This window comes from Notamacropus eugenii, chromosome 1 (assembly GCF_028372415.1).
Source record: "Notamacropus eugenii isolate mMacEug1 chromosome 1, mMacEug1.pri_v2, whole genome shotgun sequence".
NCBI lineage: Eukaryota > Metazoa > Chordata > Mammalia > Diprotodontia > Macropodidae > Notamacropus > Notamacropus eugenii.
In genome coordinates this window covers 181,787,796-181,809,544 of record NC_092872.1, presented here as the reverse complement: position 1 = coordinate 181,809,544, position 21,749 = coordinate 181,787,796, and the positions used below count along the sequence as shown (strand labels likewise).

The 21,749-nt window shown below is 44.9% G+C and overlaps 1 protein-coding gene across 5 annotated transcripts in view; it reads left to right on the top strand.

Moving 5' to 3' along the window:
- SH3PXD2A (SH3 and PX domains 2A) overlaps positions 1–21,749 on the top strand; it is a 351,604-nt gene that overhangs the window by 295,659 nt on the left and 34,196 nt on the right. For 3 of the 5 annotated variants that reach the window (XM_072621442.1, XM_072621441.1, XM_072621447.1), the window contains 2 exons: positions 10,384–10,497; positions 16,170–16,253. In XM_072621442.1, the coding sequence (XP_072477543.1) occupies positions 10,384–10,497; positions 16,170–16,253 (198 nt within the window). The remainder of the gene's footprint in view (positions 1–10,383; positions 10,498–16,169; positions 16,254–21,749) is intronic. The other 2 variants (XM_072621444.1, XM_072621449.1) reach the window with 1 other exon arrangement.

The window sequence follows — 21,749 nt, the reverse complement described above, 5'->3', positions numbered from 1 at the left end:
CAATCTAAACACTCCCAGTTCCTTTAAATGATCCTTGTTACATTTACCCAAGGCCCATCTTCCATTCAGTCAACCTAGTTGCCCTCCTTTGGGATGTTCTCAGGCCCTTTTTAAACCAGTATTTCAGAATAAAACATAATGCCTCACACATGGTCTGACTAGAACAGAGTGCAATAGCCTTCTCACCTCCTTATTTCTGGATACTGTGGATCTCGGTGCAGCCCACTATCCAATTAACTTTTTTTTTTGATTGCTACCTCATAATTATTTGCCAACAAATTAAGTTCACTTATGGTCCACTAATACCTCCACCTTTTTTCGTCCTCCTTCTTCTCTCTTATATTTGTAAAGCAAATTGTTTGAACCCAGAGTAAGACTTAACATTTATCCCTGTTGAATCTAATTTAATTTTATTCAGTCCAGCCCAGTGTTCTAGCCTGTCAAGATCTCTTTGGATTCAGACTCTTTCATTCAAGATATTAGCCACCTTTCCCTACTGGATGTCCTGTATTTTTAGGAGTTTCTGTCCAAAAAGCCCATTTAACTATACATGACACCAAAAAATGATACTGGTAGATTGGGCCTGACGTTGTCATCCAATGAGTGGAGATGCCTGACTTAAATCCTGTAGGGGTAACACAGTGCCTGCGTTGGGGAAGTTTCCGGTTTAACTAGAAAGATAGAAGTGATATAGGTGATAAACACTTAGAAATGTCCACAGAGCACCTTGCAATAGTTACAGTTCTGTACACATCAAATTTTATGAGCCAATCAATGCTGAAAGTAATAGGTATTTATATTTGATATAAGAAAAAGCCTAAAAGGGAAACCTCATGGCTTAAGTGGGCATACTCATGACAGTGGTAGGTAAGGCCAATAAGAAAAAAGTACAAGGTAATCCTTCAGCCATCTTACACAGGAGCCAAGACTGACATCTCCAAAACAGGGTGAGGAAGGGGACGAAAAGGGATACAACCGAAGATGTCAACAGGGAGCCTTGGGAATGATGTCTAGAACTTCTGGGTCCCTGCTCCAAAGGAGCTCAGGCAATTCTGGAGGCAGGGAAGCTTCTATATCAGAGCTGCTCACTTGTTTTAAAGGGATTGGGAGCAGGTGGAGAGGAGAGGGGAAGGATTTTTCCAAGGTGGATTGCCTGGTTTCCTGCCCCATAGGTCACAGGCAGTCAGTTAGGAAACTGGACTTTTCTAGCCTGGTCTGCTCCAAGGAGAGAAGTTTCCAGATGTGGGGGGGGTTCTAGAGAAAGGACAGAGCAGATGTGGGGAGGAGGAAAGGTAGGTGCCAAATAGGGAAAGAGTGTATCACTAAAGAATAGATAACTTGTTGGTTAGAGCCTAGGGCAGAAAAAATATATATAGTAAACATATTTTCCCAATCCACAAGGAGCTCTTTACGAGTTCTTTCATAGACATTTTATTTAATCCTTAAAACTGTCCCCATTTTACAGATAAGGAAATCAAGATGGTATGTGAGCACTTGCAAAGGGAAGGTGATTGATTCTCAGGACTCGCCATGAGTTTACCCATAACAAGTCCTGCCAGACTAACTTCATTTCTTTTTATGATACAAATGACTAAACTGGCACATTGAGGAAATGTTCATGGTCCAGCTGGAATTCCATGTGGTGTTTGACAAAATCTCTCATACTGTGTTTGTAGATGAGATGGATAAATGTGGGCAGGGTGGGAATATAATTAAGTGGCTTCCCTGGCTTCCTTAAAATTCCAACTAAAATCTCATCCACTACCAAATACCTTTCCCAATCCTTATTAATGGTTTCTGGTGATAATTTCCTTAGCTTATTTGTGCTTAGTTGTCTCTCTCTTTAGACTGTGAGTTCCTTGAGAGCAGGGACTATCTTTTGTTCTTCTCTGTATTCCTAGCATTTAGCACAATGCCTGACACATAGTTGGCACTTAATAAATGTTTATTGATTGACCAGTTTTTAGATTGTCAAATACCCAGACCCAAAGAGCCCTGATTAATAAATAATAGCAACCTGAAGGAAGGCGTCTAGTTGTATGCCACAGAGGTCTGTCCTTGATTCTTCCTTGTTCAACATTGTAATCAATGACTTGGATGGGAACATTGTGTATAGAATTTGTAGGTGACACCTAAATAGAATGGTTAGCTGAGCTCTTATTTACCAGAATTAGGATGGGATGTTAGTTCTTGACAGGTTGAAAAAAAGAGGTAAAGTCCAACCAGAAGAAATTCAACAGATATCAGTGTGAAGTCCAACACTTGATATAACAGATGCAGAGTGGAAAAGAGGCCTAGAAAATAGTTCATATTGGGGGGAAAAGATTTGGGGATTTTAATTGACCTGGGTGATGTGACTATCAACAAAGTTAAATGGCACTGATAGCATTGGAGCTTGAAGGAACCTTTGATGGCATCTTAGTATACATTAATAGAAGTCTAATGTCCAGGACGAAAGTGGTGCCTACATTGATGCATCTTATCTACAAATACAATATGAGATATTTTGTCAAATGCTACACAGAATTTCACCTGTACCGTGAACGTTTCCTCAGTTTACCAGTTTAGTCATTTTTATCATAAAAGGAAATAAAGTTACTCTGGCAGGACTTGTTATTGGTGAACCTAAGGCAAGTTCCAAGAATCAATCGCCTCTCATTTCTAAGTGCTCTCATACCATCCTGCTGTCCTTATCTCCATAGTAGGGACACTTGTTTATCTGTGCTCTGCACTGGTGAGACCACATCTGGATCACTACTTAAAAGGGACAAAGACAAACTAGAATGCATCCAGTAGACATCAGCCAAAATGGTGAGAGGGATCCAAAATCATATAAAAGGGGAATCACTGGGCATATGTGATCTGGAGAAGAAGGTTACATGAACACAATCTTCCCATAGTTAAAGGGTTGTTATATGGAAGAGGGATTATACTTGTTTTGGGTGACTTCGGAAGGCAGAAGGCAGACAAATGGGTGCCATGGTCAGAGATCCAACATAGAATGCACTATGTGGTGAGGTAGTAAGCTTCCTGTCTCTTAAGATTGAAATGCCGTTGGAGCCACTAGGTGGTTCAGTAGATAGAGTACCAGATGGAGAATCAGGAAGCCTCCTCTTCCTGAGTTCAAATCTAACTGAAGAAACTTGCTAGCTAGGTGACCCTGGACAAGTCACATAACTGTGCTTGCCTTAATTTCCTTATCTGTAAAATGAGCTGGAGAAGGAAATGGGAAACTACTCCAGTAACTTTGTCAAGAAAACCCCAAATAAGTTAACCAAGAGTAAGACATGATTAAAAAATGATTGAACAACAACTCCATAGTGGATAGGCCTTGGAGTCAGAAAAGCCTGGGTTCAAACCCCAACTCTATCAGTGATAGCTGTGTGACAGCAGCAAATCATTTGGCCTGAGGATCAGTTTATTCATCTACAAAATGAGAATGATAATACCTATAACACCTAACTCACACGGGGTTGTTGTGAATCTCCAATGAGACATTGTTTGTACGGCACTTTGTAAGCTTTTAAAGTGCTATATTAATGTCAGTATCATTATTAAGGCCTCCAAGTAGATGCTGGGTGATCACATGTGAGGGTTATGATAGAGGGGATTCATGCAGAGGGCAGTTGTTTGACCTGGATCATCTTTAGGGTCCCCTCTGGCTCTGCCATCCTACAAGACCCAAGTTAAGTAAAAATCCCAGATCATAACAGCTAATACAATGGCAGAGCTGGGACCAGGCTCCAGGTGCCCTGACTTCTTAGCTCAGTCCACTTTTCTCTGTGCCATACAGCTTAACAAGTGAAGGAATATTAATACAGAGAATGCTGGCATCCAAGGGACTGGAATGTGAAATGCCTGGCCTGCTAGAAGTTTCCGTCTAAACGCAGACGTGTTTGGTCTCTTTCCTGCCTAAGGGGACTTCTGTATTTCAGGCAATCACTGAACATATCATTATTAAACACCTTTGGTGTGCCTAGTCCCATACAAGGCATTTGGTGGAGGCAGAAGATGGGGCATAGCTCCCTAGGAGTTCACAGTGTAGCCCTCTTTATTCCTTCAAGGGGACAAGTCCAGAACCATCCTTGGTCCTGGTTCTCTTATTCCTATGGAAGTGGAGGGGGAGGGTGGAGTCAGCAGTGTTTTAGACCAAGAAGGAGGAGGCGAGGTCCTGAGGAGGGAATATGAGATACATCAGAAACAATTAGTCTAGTTGAAGTGAGGTCACTATTTATTAGAAAGATGACTGACCATGCTAAGGAAAAGTGGATGGCAAGGAGAGGGGAGAAGGTCTGGGGAGAAAATGGGGGATCCAAGTGGAAAAAGTACACGAAGGAGTCATGGAGTGCAAATTACCATCATTTCTGCTTCCAGACTGAACTGGATTCAGACTAGCTTAGAATTATGAAAGCGAGAGCTTCAGGACACCAACATGCTCATTCTCTCCCCTATTCCACTGTCTAACTTAGAGCCCTTTTATCTAGAAGTTCTTCCTCTCCCATCTATCTCCCTCCTGATGCACATGGAACCTGCATCTGAGGATGAGTCTGGATTGTGGACCCCAGGTATGGAAGCAGGGCTGTCAGCTACTGGAGAATTTGGAGGCACCGTTTAGGATCCAGTTAGAGAGTCCCTTCACATCCTTAGTTACTTGTAGTATTTTGTGCTCTGGAACTACTTATGGAACCCATTTAGTGAGGAATAATAAGAATGATAATTATTGTTAGTATTTATATAACATTTTAAGGTTTGTAAAGCACTTTGCAAATATTATCTCATTTTATCATCAGAACAATGTTGAGAGGTATAGATGTTAGTATTATCCTCATCTTACAGATGAGAAAACTGAAGCAGATTAAGGCTAATAACTTGGCCACAGTCACACAACCAGTTAAATGTCTGAGGTCAAATTTGAACTCAGGTCTTCCTCACTTCCGGGCCAGGGCTCTATCCCTGTGCCACCTCACTATAGGAGAGGATTCATTCACTGAGGAAGGCGCTGTACAAGATGAGACCTTTTGGGTCTCTTTCAGTTCTGAGAGTTTGTGATTTAATCAATCAGCAAGTCTTTATTACAGCCCTCTAAGACTATGCTAGAAAGATAAAACAGAATTCCACAGCCTAGTTGGAGAGACAGGCCCCCTCACCCTCCGCATACGCACAATAATATTAGGTAGGATGTGATAAGTGCCAAATTAGAGGCATAGTCAGTAAAGACTATAGGCCTAATGCCAGGAGATAGATCCTTGTAGGCTGGCATGATTAGGAAAGGCTTCCCAAAGGAGAGGGTCTCTGAATAGGCCCTGAGCTAAGTGACTTTTCTTCAGGATTTAGCTAGACTGAAGAGGGAGGACATTCTAGATTGGGAATGAGTGTGATCATGGAGCATTGAGGTGGGAATGATAAGAATATAGAACAAAGATTCTTGACCTAGGGTTCTGGATCTCTCTAGATCTCTAGTCTGTGAAGTTGGATAGGAAAAAAGTCATGTCTTTATTTTCCCTAACCTAATTAAAATTTAGTATTTCCTTCAATCATTTTAAAATATTATTCTGAGAAGAGGTTCATAGGCTTCATCAGGCTGACAAAGAGGTCCATAATATAATAAAGATTGAGTCTGTCATGTATATGTATGGTCTGGGGTTCTCCTGCCAATATTGTAGGCCTAGAGGCAGTGACCTGAAGATTGGAGATGCTGTCAGCCCTGCTCATTAACAAGGTTCCTGCCCTGACTGCTCAAGCAAGGCTGGGATGAGGAGGATCAAAGGTCAGGCAACAAGGCTTCAGGATGCAGGAGCAGCTGTGTGGGGGATGGAAAGAAAGGAAATGCTGACTGTTGGAGCTGGCTGAGAAGAAACCCACCAATATGGGAATCTTACTTGTCTGAATGTGTCTGTATGTGTGCCTTAATAGATGCCAAATAATGCCGATACCTCACATTGGTGTTAACATTTAGCAATTTTCAACAGGCTTTCTCATTTACTTCTCACTCCACCCCTTGGAGTTGGAGGTTAGATAAGACCAGAATAATTATTTACATTTTACAGATGAGAAAACTAAGGTCCAGAGAAGTCAAAGTGACTTTGCCAGGATTAGAGAACTAGAACCCAGAACTCCTTCCACTTTCCCTCTTTACCAACCTAAGCCATTTAGGGAAGAGAAAAGCCCTGGTCTCCTTCCAGGGGCATTTGAACCCTGGCTTAGCATGGCTCTGTCCTTTGTCTGGAAATGAGGCCTGCCCATATCTTTTTCTAAAGCTTTTGGCCCTTGTCTGGTGATTTCCAATGCCAGGAATATCCTGTTGGCCTCCCTCTGCTCACCTGAGAAACAACAGTCTTAGCCACTGGCATATAGAGATGGGTCCTTGTGGACCCATTTGGGCACAACAGAGCCTTAGGCATGTTCTAGGTATTCCTTTTTCTGAAGGAAGTAAGACTAAACTTAATGCTGTCATTGAGGGTGAGGATATCACTTGTTCCATGCTCCTTTGAGGGGCAGCCCTCCCTTCCAGACCTCTGGCCTATGGGCAAAAGAATTAAAAACCCGAGGGGGATTGTCCTTGTCCAGAAACTCTTGGATTCTTTCTCTGCCCAACCAAGCCTGACCCCAGGCACCAGCTTTCTGAATCTGGGAGGGGTCCAAGATGGCACCCATGGGACATAATAAGCCTAGTCCAAAGGGTTAACCTGAGGCTTGGGAAGGTGGGTGAAAAATGGGAATCCATGGAATTGCTACAGCTGGTTTGAAGGCAGTGGGAGCCTCATCCAGTCTTGGCAGATAGCTCTGCATAATTCCCTGCAGATGTTGGTGGAGGAGGGTTTCAGGAATGAGTTGGGAGAGAGTCCATGTCTGTGTCTGTGTGGGCGGGAGGCCGGGCTGGTGGGGGAGGAATAAACTGAGCCTTATGCTGGTCCAGGACAACTTCAACTCTTGACGGTATTTGTCTTTCATATTCTTGCTCAGATGTGTGATTTTCCCAACACCTCACTGTGACAGATAAGCCAGGAGTGAAGAAGGGAGGATGCAGGATAATGGCCCCCACTGAGTTCCCTCCTCACAGGCTTGTCAGTAGACAGAGAGAGGGCCCTGCCTAATGTTGACTAGTGGAGAGTCAGTTCCCTTTTCCCAACTCTAACCACTGGCTGGTGGAACCTACGGAACCATTCAAGGCAAGATAGCCAGCCCAGGGAGGGTAGTCTTTGGGACCCAACTCCTAGTCAAGCCTGGTCTAAGAAATTCATAATTAAAGTCCTTAGTTCATACAATGATAGGATGTCAGAACTGGAAGGAACCTGAGAGAACATCACACAGATGAGAAAATAGTTCCAGAGAGGGAGACCTAGCTTTTCCAAGGTCACACAGTCAGTAACAGAGTTGGGATTAGAACCTAAGGCTCCTGACTCCTAATCCAGTATTCCTTTTCTACCATGTTGTGAGTCCTTTGCAGTTGAGATCAGATGCCTCTGAAGCTTCCCTAGAAGTTGGAAATTTCCAAGAAATAAACCAAGGTTTCCTGTTGCCCTGTTAGTGGCTTACATCTCAGCCCTCCATCTGCCATTGAACAGCCATGACAGAAAGGGGAGAGGTGGGGCTCTACCCAGTCACCCCACTAGATTAGAATTTTATTGTGTCTTACCTAGTAGGACAGCCCCAAAGCCAAATTCTGCATGTGGTATCATGTAGAGAACCTTTGGCTAGGAGTTAGGAGCGCTGGGCCCTAGTCCTGATTCCACTGCCAACTCAGGTGACCCTGAGTGAACTCCTTCTCTTGTCTTGGTCTCAGTTACTCCACATGAAAATAACAGGGTAGAACTATATTGGGAATCCTTAACCCTCCCAAGGGATCTGTACACAGATTTTAGGGGGTTTATTAACTTAGGGGGAAAAAAAAATCTCTATTTTCACTAACCTTTGGTTTCCTTTGTAATCTTATGTATTTTGTTTTATGCATTTAAAAAAATTATTTTGAGAAAGGTCCATAGGCTCTACCAGATTACCAAAGGGGGTCTATAACACCAAAAACTAAATATAAATAAGGTCTTTCCTTAAAGTTCTTCACTGGCTTCTTTTGGTTCTGTGATCTTCATTATTTTCACAAGCATCATATGGGGAAGGACTGGGGAGGAAGGAGAAGGTTCTGGATAAGGCAAGGCCTAGAGAAGACAGATAGCACCCCTCAAGGAGTGTGGGAAGTTAGCAAGATAGCTGAAACAGCCTCAAAATCCCCAACTCCCCCAGTTGGTTCCTTGGCATAACTGTGAAACTGAGTCCCAAGACACCATTATAAGGACAAAAGCCCTCCCTTTAAGAACCGGTCCTGACCCAGGAGCCTGCAGCTCCAAGTGGGAGACCAATGCATAAGAGATATATGCTACTTAATGTGTTCCTGGTGGGAACTCTGGCTTTTAACCTACAAAGACCTTGTTGGAGTAGTAACTAAGTGGTGAAAGCAATATTCGTGCTAACACAGCCCAGGCTCTGGGGAAAGCCACATGGCCTGATTTCTGGTTTTTAAAGAACAACGTCCATTTATAATGTTCCTTAAAGTTTACTAAGCACATTACTCACAATAACTTGGAAGGTAGGTAGTATCAGCATTGTACTACCCAGTTATACAGCGAGTCTTCTAGAGATGAGGGGGATTTGCCCATGAACACAGAGCTTTGGTTGTAACCAGGTATCTCCTGACTCTGTTACGTTGCATCATGCTGCCTCTCATAGTAGACTCAGATATTTTGGTAAGGTGTGGGAGGCCCATCCTTGGAGCAAAGAAGAGGTTCAAGTTCCAAATATCCTATTTGAAGGAGAAAAAAAAAGCCCCAGCTGGTCTATTAGGAGTTCTTCACCATGAGCAGGCACAAAGCACTCATTGAATAGATCATTGTGGGTCTCTTTTCCCCTGTCCCCAATCATGACTCCAAGATCATCTGATTTCCAGCTCTCCCCAAATCTGCTTCTGCCATTCTCTGCAACTATCTCTCTTTCCATGTGTTCTCCATGTTGCTTCTTAAAAATTGGAGCTGTGAATGAGGAGCTGTTCTCAGCCACTTGGCTAAGGGCCAGCCTACTGCGGCCGCTGCCATCAGTGGACGTCACAGCAGGAAAATCTGCCTTCTGGTGTAGAAGGGAGGGATATTACTTTCTTACTAAATTTAAACTCCTGGGTGGTGAGTGACTGAAGGGGCTAGTTCCAGATTTCTGTTGGGCCAAAGAACATCTGCCCAAACAGGAATGGTTCACCAGAAACTAGTGTCAGTCAAGAGTAGAAAACAAGGAAATCTCTACAGATAGTTTTAGAATTGATCCCCCATTCTTCCTCCTTCTCCCAAGTTCCCCCTGCCCATCACTCTCTCAGTGTTAGACCCATGCCATTTCACTTGCCTATAATCTACTCTTTTTCCCACCCCACTGCAATCAAAACCCATCCATCCTTCAAGCTGTAGGGCAAGGACCATCTCTTCCAGGAAGTCTTCCTTGACCATCCAAGCCCACATAAATGTCTCTGTCCTCTGAGCTCCTACAGCACTTATAGTTAAGCACTTGATTATATGCTATTGTGTATTTTATATCTTGACTCTTACACTCCTGTAACTGAGTGACTATAAGCAAATCACTGAGCATATCTGAGCCTCAGTTTCCTCAACTGTCCAATAAGAAGATTGGACTCCAAGGCTCCTTCCAGCTCTAAATCTGTGATCCTAGATGACTTCCAAGCCCTTATCCAGGCTAGCCCATTTGTTTAAAGGAACTTAGCCATTCTCTATCACTCCCTACCTCTTCCAAGAAACCTTCCTAGAGTCACTCCAGGCATATACCAAATGCTGGCTCCCTCAGCACACTTGCATAGCTATCAAACAGTAAAAACCTCTTTAATTCAGGCTTTCTCCATTGAGAATTCCTGATAATTTGGATTCAACAGGGTTGTTATAAGGATGATGTTTTGTAAACTGTAAGGCACTATATACACGCAAATTATTATCCTGAAATGCCTCAGAAAATACCCTGAACCTAGGTGGAAGAGGGTATAGATTTTTGTTTGGATTTTGGTCTGGACTTTTGATTTCATAGTTTAGGAAACTGGACTGTGGAAGCTGTCTCTATGGAAGCAAATAGGCTTTCGTTTTTTAACTCGATGGTCTTAGAGAGTTGCCTGGGGTCCAGAGAAATTCACCACCTGCCCAGAGGTAGCTTAAACTCCTTCTATCTTTCTGACTCTACAGCCAACACAGCCTGCTACACTGTGGCGCCCCTCCTGTCTATAGTTCGTTGGCTAAATCCCAGTTTTCTTGACCCCTATTCCCTCCTATCTCACTGTCTCCTCATCAGCTGCCATTGTGTGAGCTGTCACCCCCATAATTTTGGCTTCTCTTGTCATTTCTGCAGGTTGGTGGTTTGTGAGCACATCCGAGGAGCAAGGCTGGGTCCCAGCCACATACCTGGAATCCCAGAATGGTACTCGGGATGACTCAGAGATCAACACCTCCAAAGCTGGGGAAGGTAAGGCAAGGCTGGGAGAAGGAAGGGGTGAGGAATGGGCCTGTTTTTGAGGGTTTGGGTCCTCAGGAATTGGTGACATCCTTATCAGAAGAAACTGAACTTGGTACCTCTGGTCAGTGCCATTCTCCAATATAGAAGGCAGCCAGACTTCAACCTAACTCTACTGATTGAAGTCAGTCTGAATTTACCTGTTGGCCAAAGCCCCACTGAATGAAAATGAACCATTTCTGTGTGCCTCCTCACCACTAACCCACTGTTACAATGAGACAGTTGTCCAGGTCCCTTCACTCTCCTTCTTTTGGCCCTTAAGTCACTGAGCACTCAGGTCAAGGAGGAATTGCAGACCCATGTCTTCATTTCCCCTTTCCTACTCCTGTTCCCCTGTTCTTCTTTCAAACTTTTACTAGTTCCTGTCTTTCCTGACCAACCTCCATATGCTCGCAGTACTATCTCCTTCTTACATGTCCCTGAGCCATCTGACAGGCTTTAATGACAGAGTGGAGATCCTCTGAGATCCCATGGTCACTACCACATGTACAGATGACCCTGAGAATGTCTTCCCATGGTCTTGCGCTCCCCACACACCTTGAACCATCCCTTTTAGTATCTTCTCCCTTTATTCTTTCCTACCTGGTCTGGTCTACCTTCAGTATTTTTTTCTTCCATTCTTCTTCCTCTTTGATGGAAACTATGCTCTCCCCAAACTTCCCAGCTGGTGAACCTTATGCCCTCCCCTCTGAATTCCTGTGAAATTCACATTACTCCACAGTGGCTGTAAACCAGAGCCAGACACTCCCTCTTTGCATGGCTTCCTTGTTTCCCCCAATGCTAGAACCAGCAGATCCTGAGAAAGGAAAACTAGAGAATGTTCTTTTTACCCCGGTGCTGCCTGCCTGCCACATGGGCAGCGGCTTGATATGTGGGCAAGAATGTGTTCGTGTGTGTGTGTGTGTGTGTCTTATGTGTGCGTGCACACATGTGCTTTTTGTTGCAAATTAGTTTTGCTTTGCTCGGAAGCCTCTGGCATGAGCCACCATGGAAAGGCCAGATCCAAAGACAACCAACCAGTCTAGATGAGGCTTTTCTTGGTCTACTCTGGGAGCTTCATGTTTAGTAAAATTAGAGCTTCTTGGTTTAACTTTGGCTGGTTGAGATCTAGACCTAGAGAAAGCTTTTTCTGGACCTTTCTTCTTCAGTTCCAAAGAGATTCTTCCATACAATTCTGTCCTACCCTGAGTAACTTCTCAGTCCAGTTTGGAGCTTTCACAGAGAATTCCTAGTGGGACCCAATGAGAGAGCTTGTAACAGTGGGGTCATTCCCCCACTCTCAGCTCCTGGCTGGGCCCCTGCTCCTAATGCCTTCCAAATGGCCCATGTCTTGACAGTGGGAAAAACTTTTTCGGACAAAGACATAGTCCAGATGAGAGAGTCTGGGATGGAGATGGAGAGCTGCCATTGAGGGCCTCTTCCTAGGACTGTTCTGTACCAACGGTTTCTTCTAGAACAAAAGTTACAGAACTAGGGAGTGGCCCAGTTCCTGGACCAATGAAAGTGGTCTATAAACCTCAACTCCAACTTTTGGGTTTTTTTTTAGATTTCTTATTCATCCTTCTCTAAATGTCGGTTATAGGGTGGGCCCCTGCAGCCCTTCATTCTCTCGCCCTTCCTCCCAACGTAAAACTCTTTTGTTTTTTCTCCTGACCTAAGTTCCCCAAACTCTGGCTCCTGGAGATTCAGCTTCCGGGAATGGGGCAGGCTCAGGAAGGTCATGCATGCTCAGGCTTATATGGCATCTTTTCCCCAGGGCATTCTCTTGCTCCTAGCCCTGCCCATATTTTCCTGCTCCCAGTGCTGGTGGTTATGAATCACTGAGCTGTCTATGGTCTCCCATTTGTTTGCAACAGTGTCTTGTTCCTGATGGGTTCCTCAAGGACTTTTCTCTAACCTTTCCATAAAGATACAGGAGAGCTCACTCATTATTATATAGGTTGGAACAATATCCCTGGCTGTTAGTACTACCCTACAAAACAAAAACCCAACTTATCAGTCAAACCAATTTTTAATGAGCAGCTGCCACCTGTCCATCCCTATGGATGAGAGAAGGAAAGGACTCAGCCTCTGTCCTTAGAACCAATGGTCTACTTGGGAAGACATGACTAATATACAAAGCAGCTAGAAAACATTAGGATAGCGTTTGCTTAGTGCCAGTTGAATGGTACATCTATTAAAGATTGTAAGAGGTCTGGGGGAAAGAAAGTATCAATGTCCAGGACTTATCAGAAAGGGTTTCAAGAAGGAATGGGACATCAGTAGGGCCTTGAGGGATTGGAAAGTAGGAGCTGCATCAGCAGAGTGGAGGGAAGATAGCATTCTAAGCATAGGGTGTAAAATAAAGCCACTCATATGGCATAGTCAGAGGATGAAACTGTCCTAATGTGGCAGTTTTATTTTAGATATGAGTTGGGGAGAGAAAGTTAAACAGGTCACATAGGGCCCAATTATGGCAGGCCTTGTATACCAAGGAGAAGAGTTAGACTTGATAGGGGAAAGGAATAGGTAAACATTCTAGATTCTTGAGAAGGAAGCAGCATGATGAAAGCAGTGACTAAGGAAGATGAATCTGATGGAATTTGTGGGTCTGATATAATGTGAGGGGAGTAGAAAGTAGATCCAATGTCCAATGTGTGTGTGTGTGTGTGTGTGTGTGTGTAAGATGAGTCTAAAATAGCCATCATCACAGCACATTGAGTGAGACATAGGAACATGGTAGCTGCGCCATAGGTATCAACCTTTCTCTGTATCTGCTAGCTAAGCCTGAAGAATTCACAGATTCCTGGTTAAGACCCCCACCCCCTGCCCAAATCTGAGCAACCCCTCCATTTTATAGATAAGAAAACTGAGTCCCAGAGAAGGAAAGCAATTTACCCAAGGTCTCAGGACTGGTCTGCGGTAAAGTCAAGACTAGATTTCAGGCCATCTGATTCTTGAGTCTAACGCTTCTTGCACTAGTAAAGGGCTGACCAGGCAGATCTTGCCCAGGGTAGATATGCCCTTCTAAGGCAGATGTTTTCCAGGAAGTCAAATGTTTTTGTTTGCTTTCCATGTAAAGCCAAAGTTTTTTATTGACCACAAGCAGTCCTATAGCAATGCCTGGGAATAATAGCAGTAATTCTCACATTTTAATTTAAAGATTTATAAAATATGATCTTCACAACTGGATAGTGAAGATGGTGCTACAGATATTATTATCTTCATTTTCAAGTGGAGGAGACTGAGGCCCAGATGTTAATCAGTTCTTAAGCAAGCCATTTATTAAGCAACTACTATGTGCCTAGCATTGTGCTGGGTGCTGAGGTTACAGAGGCACAATGGAAACAACCTCTTCCTTCAAGGAACTGACATCTATCAGGGAAAACAATAGTACACATAGAGAGAGATACAAAATGTATCAAAGTAAATGAAAGGTAATTATGAAGGGGAGACACACTAGTGGCCAGTAGAGAGGGGAAGTTAGGACATGCCCCATATTAGAAGTAGCACTTGTGCAGAATTTTGTTGGAAGGTAAGAATTCTGAGAGACAGAGGTGAGGCCATAGTGCATTCCAGGCATGAAGGCCAAGGCAAAGGTATGCAGATGGGAGATGGAATATTGTGTGTGAGGAACATGCCCACTGTCACCCAATAGTAAGTGTTGAACCCAGAGCTCCTGACTTCTGGGCCAGTGCTCTTTCTACCACTCCATACCACTCCATTCTGAGTTTGGGCTTAATGTCCATGCCCTATGGCGAGGCCCAGGTGAAACAAAACTGGGGTCTAGAAACCCAGGGGCACCTGAACAACAAGTCCTTCTAAAGAACAGAGTGCTTGAGGAACAAGGCATGAGGGGGGCGGGGGTAATAGCAGGACTTCAGAGTTAGGTTTCTCACTTTACTACTGGAAAATCTGATTCACTGGTGTGTGAGCCCCAACGAAATTGTAACTAAGATGGTGCAGAAACTCTGAACTATGTCCGGTGAGCTTCAGGTGAAAGAAGTGGAGAGCAACTAGCCTGGAGGAGAGTGCTTTGGGAAGTTGGGGTGTGGAGGGGTCTGATCACTGCCTTTATGTATCTGAACGACTGTCTCATGCAATAGGGATCCAGTTTATTCTGTGTGGTCCCAGGGGCCAGAACTGTGACCAATGAATGGGGTTGGGTTCCCAGGAAACTCTTCTAATCACTACTGCCAGGAAGAACTATTTAACAGTGTGTCCAATAATGGAGTAGATTGCCTGATGTGAAGTCATTTTTTCTCATCACTGAAGGTCTTCAGCCAGACTCAGAGAGAGAAGTTGGTCTAGATGACCTCAAAGTCCCTTCCCACTCTAAAATCCTATTCATTAGTCTGCCCCTTAATCCTCCCATCTGTGAAATCCTCCCCTGGACTATAGGGGAACTGGAGCCTCAGTGCATCTCAGCATAACCCTACCACACACCCCATGACTTCTTAGCCTTTCCACCCCTCCATCTGATGCAATGTGAAAGGCTTTTATATTGTGCACCTACCTTGTGTTAGCCTTGTCCTTTAGCCTCACTGTGGAGGAGAAAATCTGGGCACTTTCATGAGAAGATCAGGACTTATCTAACCAATAATTCAATCAATCAACGTGCATTTATTAAGCACTTATATGTGGCAATCACTGTACTAAACGCTCTGTATGTGAAGAAAGACAAATACGTGATTCCTGTTTTCAAGAAATTCATATTCTAGTGAGGGAGACATCATGTAAATAAATATGTACATACAGAATACATAGATGGAAGGTAATCTCAAGAGGGAAGGCTATGACCTAAAACTTTGTACATATACCTCCCCCATCCTCAAGTACCCAGTATAGCATCTCGAAGACCTTAATTAGTCTATTAATTAGTCTTTAATTAGTCTATTAATTAATGTTTGTTGTCCCTGGTCTTGGGGAGCTGGCTGTAGTGGAGAGGACAGGACTTGGAGGCATGAAACAATTAGAAAACTGCACAGCAGGTTCTGATTAGAAACTGTGTGACCCTGGGCAAATCCCTTAACCTTGCAGGGCCTCAGTTTTCTCCTCCATGACATGGGAGTAATTGGACTAGATCGTTTCTAAGTTTCCTTTCAGTACTAATGTTCCTGACTCTTCATGAGAAAAATCTCACCTCCAAGCATCATGAAGAATCACTGATAGCAATCTAGAAAACTGGGCTCTGGCAAAGAGTAATTGGCCTTGAGCATCTTCTTCCAGGGAGAGTGAAGGGATGAAGGGTGTGGTTAAAAAAAAAAACAAACAGTTGCAAAAATCAAACAAAGGCCATCTTGTTCAGGCACTGCTTCCAAAATCCTGGTCAGAAAAGGGAAGGGTAGACAGGTGTTGCAATGGGTGCATTTCTCTTCATTCTGGGGAGGAAAATACTCTTCCCTAGTCCATCCCAAGGCTCACGTTCTGGCTTTGCAATTTTGTTTTGATTTTCTCATTATGCCAACCAAGTCGTCAAGTGTTTCCATTCTACATGGCTGTCTGAGTTTGTTCCTTGTGTGTCCCATCTGATCATTCCTTCCTTCCCTGCCCATCTCATTATCATTTTCATTTTCTCCACCCTCCCCTACCCCTCACCCCGGTTTTTGTTTTCTCTGCCTCGCCATCACCACCTCCCCCATCAGTGTCTAAGAGACGCAAGGCCCACCTGCGGCGTCTGGATCGTCGGTGGACGCTGGGCGGGATAGTCAACAGGCAGCAAAGTCGAGGTGAATTGGGGCATGGGTGGCTGCAGAGGGTCTGGTCACTGCTTCACCTAACTGTTGGGCTGAGAGTGATATAATCGGCAATGGCAACTCTTCGCTTCCTCTCGTACCAGCCCAAATGGTGTGCTCCCTAACACATGCTCACCTTCTTCTGTCTCTTCTGCCATGGGGCTAGGGAATGGGGCTTGGAGGGAAAGAAGCGGGGCTTCTAGAGATCTGGGGAATGAAAAGTGGAGCTGGCCCCAACTGCTTCTTGGGAAAGAAATGTTTACTGTGGACCATGCCTGATCTGGTTCAGCCTGAACAGCTCTCAAGAAGCAATTGTGGGAGCCCTGCAGTGGGAAGGGGAGACCACCCAGGGGCCCAGCAGCTTGAAGGAGCTGAACGTTTCAGCCTCTGGAGGCATTTTGGCCATGTCTCCTGGTCCTACTGATAGAGCCCTGTCCTCATCTGTTAGTCCTACTAATAAATCCTATTTTCTCACATGGATGCTTTGAACCAATGTCAGTCATAAGTCCCAATTTGTGTCCCAACAAACCCCAGGAAAATTATGAAGGGTACAAACCTTCAGGTCAGATCTGGAAAGAACAGATTTCTGTCACAGCAGCTACAAATTCTATTACAGAACAAGCTATAAAAAAAAGTCCAATTCAGAGCCTATTTCTCCCAGTATTGAGTATAGCAAAACTTCATCTGTAATTATTGAAACACCCTCATTAAAGTTTATTGTAAACAGGCTTGACCTAAATTGCATTCCTAGGAGCCTGTTCAGAATCCTTCTGACCACCTTAGATGGAGCCCAGGGACCACGAGGAGCAAAACTGCCAAAATGTGTACCTTCTGTGGGCACCACTCCTGCACCCCACTGCCCATCAACTGTAGTTGCTTCCTTTCTCATAGGTGTATCTCAGGAAGCTGGGGTCTGGGGGAATAATCATTCAGAGGGGTGCAATCTCTAGGTTGCAATCCCTGGTACTCAACCTTTCTGTGCTAGAGTCTCTACTTTTGCCAACTCATGGAACACACCCAGAGGAATGGCATAGTGCCTGTGAAGTTCACTTATGCCCTTTTATAAAGGCTTAGCAGGAGAACTTACCTGTGGAGAGTCACCAAGACTTGTTTTGGATAGTGGGAAACCTTGGTGTCTCAAATAATGGCCCCTCTCCCCAAAAGAGAGAGGGTGGCTACTCTGGGTCTTCTTGGAGCTGGCTCACCTGGAAGCCATAAGAGTTCATTCCCATGTATACCCCCAGCCCAACAACCATCTGTTCTTCCTACCTAAGGCCCCTCAGGAGCTGGAGGAGTCCTAGAGCTCCAGGGATAAGTGACATGCAGGGGGGCGGGGATGGGCACTGGAATTTAGGCCACACTGGAGATGTTTCTTGGTTTCATTAGCTGGAGTTGAGCATCCCACTGACCTCTTGTTGCAGTGGACACAGCTTGAGCTTGGAGTCATAAAACTAGACTATACCCAGGTCAGTTTTTTGGGAGAGAAGATCCAATGGCATGGGCCAAAGACTTCTCCATGAAGCTAAGCTATCCAGTGACAGGGCCCTCAGGATCCAGCCCTGGGATTGTTGGTACCCCAGACAAAAATATTGCCATGAATGTATATCATTTTGGATGCCCCTGAATGCATGGTACCCTGGGATACTGCCCAGTTTATTAGGACTTAGTTTGTCTTGTGCACGTGAATTGGAGGAGGAGGGACTGAGATCTGATAACAAGAGCCTGTGAAGTTAAGACATCAATGGAAAAGTACACTGGGGAGAAAGGACGGAAATCCAGTTACCAGGCCAATCAGTGTTCCTGAGAAGCTGTGTCATATGAAAAGCGGTGTAGTGGAAGAAGAGACTGAAATCCAGTAATGAGGGCCCCAGGATGACCCAAGGCCCTTTCCCAAAGCAGAGGAACCCCAACAACGGCCTAGGAGGAAACAGCCCTTCCCACAGGACACCAAGAGACCAGTCTGGCCCAGCCCACAGCTGACCCTTCTTCTTTCTGAGCTTGTAAAAGCAAACTTGTCCAAGGCAGCTTCGTTAGTCTTGGTTCCAGGACTCGATACAAAGCAGCTTCACGCAGTTGGACTCCAGCACCTTGGCCTCCTCTGCTTGTTTTTCTTTCTCACCGGGGATTCCGAGGGAAGAAATGAAACTGCTTTTCTCTCCAGCCTGTTAAAGGCAGAGGAGTTCCCTCCTCAAAATGTACATGCACACCCAACTGTATCAACATAACCATGGAAAGACAATCATACTTGGGAGGATGTCTCTATAAATATCTAAACAGAAATATTATTAATTACTATTATTATTATAACAGCAGCCCCCCCCAACACACACAGATACAAATAAATCTACACAACTCCACAGACGCATACCTTTAACTGTATTTACATAACACACAAACACATCCACATTCATTCATGCTATACAACACCTACCACAAACTACCTATGATGTGACAAGCCATGACTTCCCCCTCCCTCCTGAATCCCAGGTTCTGATGACACTTCTTTACACAGGCCCATCCCTGCACAGTCAAAGAAACTGCATGTTCAGGAACCCACTACTCCAAACAAATGTGCACACATACTGCAACTGTACATATCTAGGCTTTCCTCCAGTTCCATGAAGGCCTATGTAACTTTACACATGCACATAGACACATTTGCAGGCATTTTACATGGAGACATATATACACATGGATAGACAGCAAACACTCTCCAAGAATTAGATCCGCAAGGTTAAACTGATTTAACCAGAATGGAAAATCCTGCTAAGTATGTTGGGGGACCGGTTTGCTGAGAACAGCCCTAGGGTGTGGGAAGGAAGAAAGCAGGCAGGCAGGCTGGCATACATCAGGGAAGCTGGTTGGTGAGTAGCTGAGCAAGAGAGAAACAGGACTTTCCTCAAGGGGCCTCCACCAGGCCTTTGTTAAGGGGCAATTGGAATGAAGAGGCCTCTTTTTTCAGCAGAGGCTGAGTAAGTTGTGGGGGCCGGGAAGGGAGTGGGGGAGATTGCTGACAGAGGGGAAAGTGTCTGGAAAGAGAAGTCTTCTGTGGTTTGGAAAATGAACAACTCTCCAGCCATGTTTGGCTCCCTAACCTAAACTGGGGCCATTCCATGCTCCCCCTCTCACCCTCCCTCCACCTTTGGCAAGCTCAATGCCTGGTGAACCGGGTGGCCGGCAGCAGAGGGACTGTTACCTCATGCCTGAGTATAGGTGTGACAATGTTCATAGAGCCTCCAGGAAGGAGCTTTGGAGAGCCTAGCTGCTTGAGTCACCTTTCTAACAAAGGCCTATTTTCAGGAGAAAAAGCTTAAGTGACCCTTGACCATACAGTGAAATTATTTCCATGGGTCATTGGGTCCTTTGCTTCTCTAGGTTTCTTAGGCAAGCCTACAAAAGAGTTTTGTGGTTATACTCTTTTGGGGTATTCGACTCCCTGCTCCTCTCCTCTCCTCTTCCGCACCACCGGGACCAGTGAGTTGGGGACCATAGGGGTTTTCGGTAGATATGGAGGCACGGATGTGAAACCACAGCTTTTGCAGACTCTCAGGCAAACATCTAGGGGGAGATAGAATCCCTCCCTTCCTCTTCCCTTCACAAGAGGAGGCAGGAGCCAAATGAGAGACTGTAAGGTAGGTGTTTTGCAAACATTAAAGCAATAAGTGTCATTTGGACATGTTGCTACGGCTGGGGAAGTCATCCAGTCTTGATGTGGGAGTAGGTTCTTCTCAAACCTAGAACCCCATATCAAGTTGTGGAGCTGCTGCTTCTTCCCCAAAGAAGTCCTGACCACTTTTCCAGTCCTTAGAGCTAAGAGTACAAACAGCAGCTTGACATAGTTGAAGTGCCCTAAGCTTCTAAGGTTAATTCCCCAAGACTTGTATGATGGAGGGTCAAGAGAAAGCTCACTCTTCTGTAGCAGTTGACCTAGCTGCTTGCCTTCTATAGAAGGGAGCCATTATCATTTGGGGACTAGGGTAGATGCTGAATTTGGAGGCCATATATCTACATAAGATACCATGACTTTGCCAACCTGGCCCCCTAGCCATCCTCCCCTACCCTTCTCACTAAAAGAGGAGTGGTTGTGAGTTTAAAAAATTAGCATTATTTTTTTTTTTTGCTGTGAAAGCAACTCTGCAGAGGGAAACTTTAATGATGGCTTCCTGTTCAGGACCACAGGCTTTTAAAAATAGCATGGCTAAACAAAGGCACCATGTGGAGGGGACCTCGCCCATCCCTAACCTCGGAACTTTGGATCATGGGACCCAGCCCTGCCTCTCTGGGCACTGTCGTTGTCCAACATTTGCCCTCACCAACCCCTCCCCCTCTTTAGCAACTGGGAGAAAGAAGGAAAAGAAGGTCCTGTTGCAAAGATGGAACACTCCAGGCAAGAAGTCATCAAATGAAGAGCATCTGAACTATAGAACACTGAACTTCTGAAAGATCCAAGTTGGAATTTGGCATGTGTGGGCTTCTCTCACGCTTCCTTGGCCTCTCTCCCTAGCCAGGTTGGACCAGAAACTTTCCAGAAGCAAGGCTTCTCCAAAGACAGCACCTATTCTGAGTGGAGGGGAAGAGCCAAAAACACTGGTGATTGGGGTAAAGGGAGACAGGAGCATCTGCTTCCAAAAAAAAAAAAAAGAAAGAAAGAAAGAGTATGGGAGTATGGGAGAGCCAAAGGGTGTCCTCAGCACACGCTAACCAAGAGCAATTTACTCCAGCATGGCTGTGGCTGTCCCAGCCACAATGATTGAAGTTGTCTCCAAAAACAGGGCCACCAGCTCCAATCCCTAACCCCATTTCCCCAGCAGATAATCAGCCAAAGATGAAGACAGAGGCCCCAAACAGGGAGAAGGAGTGGCAATTCTCATTCAAGTCAGCAGAATTTTGGACAGCTTTTTCCATGCTGGTCAGGATAAGAAGCCCAAGAGGGTGATTGTTGGGCCTGGGAACTGTAAAGAAGGCTCAAGAAGGTTGTATTTTCTTCTTGGGCCTGTCCACTATCAACTTGTTCTTTAAGCCTCATTTGACATGGCCAGTTGCCTACAGATGGACCAGCCAAAGAGGGATCTAAATCTAAAAAATGACCCTCTAGCCCCTTTCTCCCACTCTGTCTTCTCTTCCCCATACTCCTTACCCTCTGGTCATGAGGAATGGAAAATTGCTGCTTCTCAGGGAGCGAGCCCTTCTTGATAGATTTTTTGTTCCAAATTATTCTCCCAAGGACAGTGACTCAGCACCCTTGCCTAGTCTCACCACTCTGATGCTAGCCTTCAGAAGGGCCTAGACTATTACTCCTAGGATCTCAAGACTGGGGAGGAGTTGAGCCAGGCTTTCTGCAGTTGGCTGATGTGGACTGAACAGGACCAAATTTGAGGATTGTCCAACTCAGGAAGGGTCTGTAGGAGGTGATTAGCTTGTCTTCCTCCATTTCGTAGTTGTCCTGGGATACCGCTTATAGGAGAGGAAAAGGACGTAATATTCCTGAAA